The following is a 10,682-nucleotide window of genomic DNA, read 5'->3' on the forward strand; positions in this document are numbered from 1 at the left end:
GAGTACAGACAGGATGTGGCAGCTTGGAGGCATTTAGTTAAAGGAGACACACTTTAACGCTGCAGGCAGTCATTTATGGAAGCCCCACTGTGGTAAAAGTGTATGACGTGCTGGAGCCTATAAACAAACAGCAAAAATGTAAGGATAGATAAAAAAGAAAAGAAAACAGAGAAATTAGCCTTACCTTGTTTCATGGCATCTAATCATTTGTGATACTCTGTGTACTCATTCTTATAATTAATCTGTTTTCTGGGACAGCTTTTTCTGAACAAATTGGGTTTAAAAATATCATCTGTTCTTTTATATTAAGTCCACATGGTGAAAGGGAAAGATGTGGATTCATGGGTGGAAATAGTTCACATGAAGCACAACTGATGCCCTTGTGAGAATCAAGAACTCCTTGATACTCAACATTACACTGCTGTGCAAGCCTCGATTGTGCACCAGGTATTCATAGTTATCTTAATATATTTTAATACACAGTCAGTGAGCTTGATTTTCATAATTGACCTGATTTATTAGATATGCTGTTGTGCAGACAAGATGACAAGACGTATGACAGTACTGGAACCATAGGTCCATTGTGTAGTCGAAGCAATATAACGTAGCATTACAAATTATGTATTTTAGACATTAATACTGGCCACATGATGAGGACAATTGGGTAAAAGACAGAGGGAGTCTTTTAAAAAGTTAATTTCCATACCATGATGTGGACTATGGACATTGCATTCATCTTTGCCCTCCTCGTGAAAAATGATTAACCTAAAAAAATGACAAATAAGGACAAATAAAAAAAAGCACCATGAATATGTATAAATGGATATTGCTGTTGGCCGCTAACAAGCCTTTTTAACAGAAGACATTTTGACATGTCGCAGTAGGAAAAACCACAGGTGTACACCACAGTGGGCTTCAGTTTAGACTTCCCGGCTTCTGCCTCCCATACCCTGCTTTTAATATTTCATTGCGGTTTGAATAACTAAAGAATATGAATTTGAGTTGTATCGCTGCTTTGGCTGACATCACCTCGAGCCTTGTCATCCAGGTGAGCTGTTACAAAGTGGGACTGCTGGGTATGCAAAGAAAGCTTGTGGTGTGACACCTCAGCCCAGCTGTCTCTCTCTATGGTACCACACACACACACACACACACACACACGAACACACACACACACACGTACAGATACTTAATAAGCCCAATGTTGACTGACAGGTGACATTTCATGATGGAGAAATTGTAGAAGCACTGTGAACATGCAAACAGACAGGACACACACCATGTCACAGCAGGACATACTGCAGAGACAGACAGGACAGGGAAACGCTGCTGCAGGACTTCTGACTGAAACTCCAGACTTCCCATTGTCATTTTGATTCTATTCAACCACACATCCTTATGGGGAAGTTCTGCAAAAAGGGCATGTTACTATGAACGGGCATCATTGTGTAACACTCATTTTTGATCAGATCATCCCACACTGCTGGGGAGGTTTGGATTTCAGAGTTTAGGCCACCTACATAATGCTGAAATATATACAATAACAGCATACTGATAGGGTGAGTATGTTATTAAATTAAATAAGTAGTTGCAATTTCTATTTGGTCAAACATTCTGATAAATCACATCAGTCGAGCAGATCAAATCACGACAGATTCATAATTTTTCTTTTGTTTATGATATATATATATATATATATATATATATTGATACATTGATATATTGATGTGTATATATATATTGATGTATATATGTATATATATACACACATATACATATATATGTGCATATTGAAATATAAATAAATGGATATTATATATAGTAAAGATGTATTTCCTTAATATTAATATTAAAATGTCTACAATTATAGTTTGCCTACTATTCTGATTTAAATTAAATTAAGTTGTTTTTATTTTATTTTGTTTGTATCTAAATTGTTATTATATTTTATTTTTGATGACGGCTCATTCAATGACGCAACGTAGTGGACGGACTTACAAGCTCTGTTTAATTGGTTAACTCTACAGTCAGTCAAAATATAGTGGGCGGGAGTTGAGACTCCTAACCAATCGGGTCACACGCACACTGCCTGCCCCTCCGACAGCCAGAAACATGGCTTTACGGGAACTATCATCGCTGGAGAAATATTTAGGATTGAAAAAGCCGAACAAGTACAGTACACAGGGGGACAACAAGGTGACATGCCCACACTTCTTTGTGGACTCCATTTTAGGCTTTAAAACGCTGTATTATTTCATAGGAAGCTTGTACACTGGTGTAAATATGACACAGTAGCTAGCTAGGTAATGCTAACAAGCGAGTCATGTGTGTTGAACATATGGGCATGCTCGGGCATATCACCCGCGTGTTATCAGTTTATTGTCAGTAATGTTTTTCATCGGTGAGGCTGATGCATCAGATCCAGGCAGCAACATTGTAGTGCCAGTTGTGTTAGTTCCACACCGCAGCACAATGGAAACAGACCCATGTTGTGCGCATGCCCGTCAATGGCAGTAAAGAGAGCGAGGAGTGGGACGCTTTATGGAGGAGCACTGAAATGAATTGAACCGTATTGATGACTGAATGAGGGAGGAAAGAAGTGTCAGAAGGAGAAAGTCCAGTCAACTAAACACAGTCTCTAATATTTATGCAAAATCTTGCAAACAATAATTATTTCGGATAACCACATTAAGAACTCATCTGGATATTAACCTACATTCTCAACCTCATTTAATTAGTTTCTTTTATCAAGTGAAACGTTGATAATCACATGCATTCTTAAACACTCCCTTGGAGCCAAACAGGTTTATTCATGAATATGTAAAAATATAAAGGGAGCATGTTTGCTGTCTTTGGAGCTGAAGCAACATACGAGGACAGCTGATGTCTAAATATATGGCTCAAATTTAATAGAATTCACTTTTTCTCGCCGCTGTTATCCCCATCTCACTGTCTCCTTTCTCACGTCTCCATGCAGGTACCTGTGCTACAGAAAACCGATGGTCCTCCCCTGGTAGGCTTGGTGACGGTCGCCTGTCACCTGGTGAAAGAGGCCAAGCGCCCGGAGCTGCTGGGAGACTCCGCCGAAAGCAGGGCTGTGGTGCAGCAGTGGCTGGAGTACAGAGTCACTAAGCTGGATGGCTGCACGAAGGAAGACAATAAGACCATCCTGAAGGTAGAGAAGCGGATATTCAAGGGAGTCTACGGAATATTTTCATCTTCTTCCAAATAGCTGACGTATCGCATCTGTAGACTCAAATGCATCCACATTTATTGGTGGATACCAAAGTCGCTTGAATTAAGCTTTTGCTTCCAGCTTGTCAGTGCTGATTCAGTTTGTATTTATTTAAAAATACAAACTGAATCAGCACTGACAAGCTGGAAAAAAATACGATTGGAAGAAGAAGCGGAAAATATTAAATAATTCCCTTCACCTTAGAGAGGCGCCACAGCATCTCAGTTTCTCTCACATTTTCGCTCTCTCTGTCCACCAGCTAGGCCACTGTGTGTGCGTGTGCGCGTGTGTGCGTCTTGTTAAAGTACAAGCGACAGGAATACAGACTGATGTATGGCCCTTCAGTGACATGGCCCCCACACGGCAGAGACAAATGCTTTAATGTGCCTGACGCCAGTCAGCGTGAAATGGATCGGCAGCCACTGGTCTGCAGGACGCTAGGCGCCTCTTGGCGCTGTCATGTCAGCATGAAAGTGTGCGTTTTGTTTGTCTGTTTGTGTGTCGGCACACTTCTCAGCGTGACACACTGTTGTGGCATGGCTGAGGAGTCATGCTGTGCGGCAGCGTGTTATCTGGACAGGCCTCTTAAATATTTTAATGGTGCCACTTACAGAAGGAAGTCGCCCTGAGCAGCTCAGTTCTGGTGCCTGCCCGGTGGCCCCCTGTCCTAGTCATCTCCCATTAAATTATCCGGAGATAAAAAAAAAAAAACTGTCAACTGGAAGACTTCTTAAACTTTCTCACCCCAGGATGCAAATAAGAAACTCAGAGTTTTTCAAGCTGAGACCTATTTCTGAAGTGAACATCTTGTCACTCATGTAATGTTATGATAAACAATGAACCCAAGGATAGCTGAATATTGGGGAATGTCTGTCACCCCACCTTAAACCATTTAGGCGAGTACTGAGTGACTTCCTGTCGCCACAGGAGTTGCTTCATAAAACTTGTGTTTTAAGCAAATGCTCAAACATACAGGCAATTACACCTTGTGGGCCAGTTCCCACTCATCGTAAGTCAAAGGAGACCACCACTATCTTGAACCCTACGTACTGCAATGTAAGCTTGATTTCTAGTTTTTTGTTTTTTTATCACCATCAATGTAAAAGATATAGAAAACATAATTAATTTAATCTGAGATTTTCCTCGAGCATTTAATATTTTTCAGGATTTAATTCTATAAGTTCTGATCGATCAACAGTAATGGATGCCTGAAGGCCCACGGCCACTATAAGTTGCTTTGGGACTGTACATTCACTGTGAGGTCACGGCATCTGGATCAAGTCCGTGTAGAAAAGCAGCCACAATAGAAAATGTTGTCTGGTCAGCAGCAGCTAAAGAAATGGGCCCGAAAACATACAAGGAATTGCAATAGTAATGTACATATATCTTTGCTATTTATTAGCTCCATTTTTGTCTAATGTAAAATAAAAGGAACAGCTGCGCTTTTCTGGCCTGTAAGTGACCTCCCCAAAGGGTGAAAAAAGAACAATTCAAAAGACAAATTCTTTCACAGTTTTTCGTATTGTCTTGCATTTCTCACAGTGTTTGGTCATTATAGTATAGTACTTTGTCTGAATTCTGTTACAAACTTCGCTGGCATTGTTTAATCCGAATAGCTGTGCACAGTTACAGCGGGGGCAGGTAGAGCGGTACCCAGGTTTGAAGCTCCATGTGTGCTTGGTGGGGGCAGAAGAGAGCTGCCTCTCCTCTGATGCTCGACTGGGCTTCAGCTCCATGGCTGTAGGCTAAGAAAAGCAAGGATCCGATGGTGGAAGGGGAGGAAGTCTGCAGTCTTCATGCCTTGTTTGGCATCACCCACTCTTGCCGCACAATAACTCCATTTGCCCCCGAGATGCTCTGTGTGCGTGGCGTGTTCCCTTCGCACAATGTACAAGTGCTAAAGATGGTCCCTTCCCCTGGGACCAGCACTTCCATGCACGACTTTGCACACACAGACACGGACTGAGAAACACACACATCGCGATGCCCAAGTTTAGGGCCGGCTTCATTAGATCTGCAAGCGAGAGTTGTAGTCATTCGGTGGCGACGACAAATAGCCTGTTTTGAACAGCATCTGTGCGAAGTCGGCAGTCATGGGGGAGCCGCTAAAGCCCCTCGGGTTACAGATTATTCTTACCCACATAGCACAGCGAGCAGAGACACACACGCACCCACAGATATATAGGTTAACAAACCTGCTGCCATACATACCACCCCTTAGGTGAGCAGTGTCCATCAAGAGTTACATTTTATAAAGAATACAGATATAACATTAAAGTCTTATTTTTCAGAGCTGCACACTACTTCGCTTTTTCTTCTTTTTTACACTTTTTTTTTACATTTTTCAGCAAAACACAAAACAGTCACAATAAATCCACAACAGCGTTTAGTGAGAGACTAAAAAAAGTCATGACCAACAGCAACACCGCCTCTCTTAAAGCTTCATTAGCTCTATATTCATACAAATACAATGTTTTCCCAAGTAGTGTATAATGTATGCATCTGTCTTGTCAACCTGAGTGTGTTTTTATAGAACTACATGTCGCAATGCATACATTGACCTAATTTGCTTTATTTTCTCGCAGGACCTCAACCTCTACCTGCAGGACAAGGTCTACATGGCTGGCAACCAGTTCACCTTAGCTGACACGTTCATGTTCTATGGAATCCATCCGCTCGTAGTAAGTTACCTTTCTGTCACTTCAGCACATTTTATACGTCACGCCATTCAGATTCCCAAGTGCTTGTTATCACTTCAACTATAATGTGTATCGCTAAAACGTCGGCTGAGTTTCAAGTGATGCGAGTTTGTGAAAAGAAATTCGGATGAGGGTTGATGTTGCATGGCTTGTGACTTTAAATTTACTTTCATTTTAACCCAATAACCAATTTGTTTTTAAAAAATCCTTCCACTCCACATCTATTTTTGGAGTATTCTGATTAATTGAGGCTCATTTAGATGCACTACAAGGACACATTTTAAGCTTTTTGTAACTAATAATGACTGACACAAAAAAACAGTAAAGACAGTAAACTTGGAATGGAAGTTTTCCAAAGTTATGGTTTGATTGCAAATTCACGGCTGCATGTGACTTGTTTGTTGTCTACCATGCTCACCACCATTTTTTTCAAGGACTCCATCCATCCATCCCTTCATCCATCCTTTTCCCTTCCCATCAGCGTGTACTTCAATCATACCACAACTTTAATAAGCAATTTGTCACAGTGCATAACGCACAATTAGACCAGTCATATGGCCAAAGGGCATCAAGAACAAGTTGGCAATGAACACACGGGTTATAAACACATTCTCACTTCTCTTCAGAGAACTAAAGTGATGTGGCACAAAGTGATGTCTTTAGCCTCAGACCAGGGACAAGTAAGTTTGTTATGCCTTCCAGTATTGAAAGAAAGCGGGTTCAGAAATGGGGAAGACGGAACGAGATGGAGGGAGGGAGAGATCACATGTTGAGAGATGTCAGTGGTTGTGGCGGAGATGGAAGGTTGCCCCCCGCCACCAGGCAGAAGAGCGTCACTTTAGTTCGCAATCAGTGTGGTTTTTAACCTCGGGGACAAGGGTCAGCTCGCCCAACCCTAAACCACAGCTTGTGCTGATGTTCAATTCATGGAGAACAACATGACACAAACATTAAACCTGACTGATGGGGGGATGGTTTGAGGCTGGATTGTTCCACATTCCAGCTAATGAGATAATAAAAAGGCACACGTCGAATACGATTTTTATCCAAGGGCATCCTGACGTGTTCCGTTATTAGGATTGATTGGGTTGTAGTTTGCCACCTGCATTGATTAATCACCGGGAAATATGTTTGACGCAAACTTGCTTGTGACCCTCTAGACTGAAACCGTTAACTCGTGACCAACAGGTTATGGTTTATCGTGAGGTCATGAGTTGTGATCAGTTTGACTTGAGAATAGGGTTGGGTACCGAGAACCGGTGCCATACTGGCACCGGTTCCAACACGTCCGGTACCTACCGGACCGAAAAGCAACGCAGATTTCGGTGCTTCCTTCCGGTGCCTGAGCCGATTTTAAATACTTTTTTTTTTTTAACACTACTCTGTAAAGTTGCACGGTATATAGATACTAAAAAGGTAGCGCGGTGCCCGCACGCTAAAAACGATTATTAAAATAGCGAGGATCAGAGCACACTCGCTGCTCTGCTCTCTGTCTGCCTGCATGCAGAGCGGGGCTCGAGGGGGCGGGGCTTCCAGCGCTCACACACACAGTGCGCGCACACAGAGATCGCTGGAGACACGAGCACGAGCTTTTGAACGTCCGTCCTCGGCTTGATGGAACAAATCTCTCCAGCTGATATTAATGATGACGTGTAGTCCAGTAAAGCAGCAGTTTTAGGATCCAACAGTGTCTGAGTTCTGTTGCACACGGTCCCATCAGGCCACCTGATTGGACTGGTGTCTGTTCTTTTTTTAAATATATATTTTTATAGTTTGAAGTTAAAAGGTTTGAAGCTGTAGTTTGAAGTGTGTTTTGTATGTACTTATTTATTTATATCTATAGTATACTTTAAACAGTTAATAATATTATCCAATTTGAAGAAAAAAAATTGCCTTGGCAATAAAAAAGTATCGGTTCGGGCACCGTTTAGGCACCGGTATCGTTTTAAAAGTATTGGTTTAGCACCGGTATCGGAAAAAACCCAAACGATACCCATCCCTACTTGAGAAGGTATCCGGTATTTGCCAGGAACTAAGACACAATTTCAGAATAATCGGAACAAAATAAAAGTAATTTAATTTAACAGCAAGAGAACATTTTCTTTTTTTTAATACAAAGAGAGCGTTAACTCACAGAATAAGAACTCAAGAGGAGAAATGTTGTGACCAGTGGGAGATGATGTTTACACGTTAACGATAACACAAGATAAGAACATCTGAATGTTTCTCAGGATTTATCATGACAGAGAAAACCAGACCCTTTTTTGTTATTATTTATTTTTCATTTCTGTATATATGTGTTCTGTCTGTGGGGAAAGGCAAAACTAAATAAAATAAAAAAAGAAGATATCCAGTATTTGCCAGGAACTAAGATACAATTTCAGAGTAGTTGGAACAAAATAAAAGTAATTTAATTTAACAGCAAGAGAACATTTTCTTTATTATCCCATTAAATAAACAAAATGTCCACTGGTCCAAAAAACATTTTTTGTAACTAATCTGGCAACGCTGACTGAATAGGATATTGTTTAATTCCATAAGATTTTAAAGTGTTTCACTGCTGTATGAATGGATTTGCTGCTGTCAACCTCAGCAGCTTTCACACGTGGAAGCTGATGTTTCTCTTTCTTTAATCGGATGAACCTCTGCTCTCTCACTCAGGTGGACTTGGCCATCCATGAGAAGGAGCAGTATGTGAATGTAGCGCGATGGTTCGACCACATTCAGCACTTCCCGGGCATCCGGCACCCTCTTGCTCCCGTAGTTGTGCTCAGGAACACAATTTACACCGGCAAACACCACTGAGACCTGCACAAGCAAACCAACCAACCCAGCCTGACTCGTCACAATCTCACCTGTCCTTTGGACCGGACACAGCTTTTCATGTCATGAATCCTGCCTTTTATGTGTTGTCCCGGTGACATGTCCTAACTCTGCCTGCTGTTTGGATCTCCTACAATATGTGTTAACCAGGAAAATCAGTAAAGAGCAAAAACAGCGGTAGCGGTACTGAAGCTCCATTAAAGGATTGCTAACTAATAAAATCAAGTTATGTTCATGTTCTAAAAAAAACCCAACATCTGTGTTTTTAATCATTTCATTGCCCAGTGCCATCGGCTGTTGACTTTAACTCATCAACACTTTTCATCAGAAGTGTGGTGTCTTAACCCTTGTTCAGTATCGTGGGAGCAAAAATGTAAGACAGTGAAGTTGCTCTTTTATGCTTTTTCGTGGTAATTTTGAATTTGTTTGTTTGGTTGCTTTCAAAGGAAAGGCTGTCCTGGTTGCAGGAAACTGCTGCTAGCTTGTTTCTATTTATATATGTGGTGGTTGAATGGTGATTTATTTTGTCTAATCTGAGCGATGAGCATGCTGTTACACAAGTATTAAAAGAGATGCTACTCAACTGGCAGTACATCATGTCTTTAGCACTAGCAGCTTCCTTTAGGCCATATGAATGCTTTTTCAGCAACAGTTTATCCAAGTACATGTGGTCGCCGGCTCAACATCATGACCCCGTAATGACCACAGTCATTCTGCCATCCCTCTGCCCCGGTGATTACGGCGGTCTCTCTCAGCTCTCATCCCTATCATGACCGTTTGTTTGTTTTCTTAGGATTTTGTGTTTTTCACATGCAACTCCCAGACATTTCACTGGACAGTCGAGTGTGTATTCGCGTGTGTGTGTGTGTGTGTGTGTGTGTGTGTGTGTTCCTGATTGCATCTACTTCCTCACCACCAGTCGTGTGGGCAGCAGTGAGCAGTTGAGCGTCAGCCCCAGAGTCAGAGATCAGAGTGAGGCTCCAATCAGTCCCACTACCACCACTGTTGATGCTGCAGGCCAGAGAGAGGGCAGCGGGCTCACCAGCTGCCACACAGATCCAGCCAGCCAAGGCCAGAACCCAGGCCCCTGGGCGACAGTCAGCCACTGTGTGTCATTTCAACCCTCGCGCTCCCACGGGGCTGCTTGAGAGAGAAGGGCGAAGGGAGGCAGCGAGGGAGGGGGGGGGGGAGAGAGGAAAAAGAGCACCCAGAGGCCGAGGGATCTTTTTGTGACGTGAACAATGATCCGTGCCGCCGAACGCCTTACTGCTGCTGGCTGGCTGTTTGCTATTAGCACCATTAACAGGCAGATCCTGTAAATTAACATTATGAAACTGATAATAATAAGGAAATTAAATCCTATTTGAAAGAAAAAAACACTTGTGCACTCAAATCTTTGAGCTAAAATAAACACGGATCGAGTCTAGAGCTCATAACAATGGCTGCTTTTGTGTTTGCATCAAAATGCCTTCTCTTAACATGCTTTCAGCAACGTTTTGTGTTATTTCCTGCATCTAAACAGGAGCTACATGTCTTTGTGTCTGTTCTTTGTTTTTATCTCATGTCAGCGTGATCTCCATCCTCTGCCAATAAATCAAAAAGATGCGCAGCTCGCGACCCCTGACCTCTCTGCAGATTTGTCAATGTGTATCTTTCAAATTGTCCAAGAATGTGTTTTCCGTCAACCAGCCAGAAGAGAAAAGTTCAGTGCGGTTTGCATGTGAAGATGGGACGGATAAAAACAGCTCGCAGTCATCTGAGCGAGCCTTGTGACTAGCCGGGCCCCTTTGTGGTGTGCTCCTCCATTAAAGAAGCCATTGTCCGCTCCGTTATGTTAAGATTTGGTTGCAACGGCATTACGAAAGTGCAGCATCAGACAGCTGTACAATCTAAAGGGTATTTAATTAAGTTTGGCCCACAGTAGT

At 42.2% G+C, this 10,682-nt stretch overlaps 1 protein-coding gene across 1 annotated transcript; it reads left to right on the forward strand.

The window, feature by feature from the left end:
* Window positions 1-2,083: 2,083 nt before the first annotated feature.
* On the forward strand, window positions 2,084-10,333 carry eef1e1 (eukaryotic translation elongation factor 1 epsilon 1). The gene is made up of 4 exons (XM_079234459.1): window positions 2,084-2,196; window positions 2,978-3,175; window positions 5,821-5,916; window positions 8,596-10,333. The coding sequence occupies exons 1-4, from the start codon at window positions 2,113-2,115 to the stop codon at window positions 8,737-8,739; spliced, it is 522 nt and encodes a 173-aa protein (XP_079090585.1). The 5' UTR covers window positions 2,084-2,112; the 3' UTR covers window positions 8,740-10,333.
* Window positions 10,334-10,682: the final 349 nt, after the last annotated feature.

The sequence above is a fragment of the Taurulus bubalis genome (assembly GCF_910589615.1).
Source record: "Taurulus bubalis genome assembly, chromosome: 18".
Taxonomy (NCBI): domain Eukaryota; kingdom Metazoa; phylum Chordata; class Actinopteri; order Perciformes; family Cottidae; genus Taurulus; species Taurulus bubalis.

Bases quoted from the DNA above. Each gene is read 5' to 3' on its own strand.
- eef1e1 (XM_079234459.1), top strand. From the start codon at position 2,113: ATGGCTTTACGGGAACTATCATCGCTGGAGAAATATTTAGGATTGAAA. The intron at 3,176-5,820 runs GTAGAGAAGCGG...ATTTTCTCGCAG, and splicing joins ACAATAAGACCATCCTGAAG to GACCTCAACCTCTACCTGCA. The intron at 5,917-8,595 runs GTAAGTTACCTT...TCTCTCACTCAG, and splicing joins ATGGAATCCATCCGCTCGTA to GTGGACTTGGCCATCCATGA.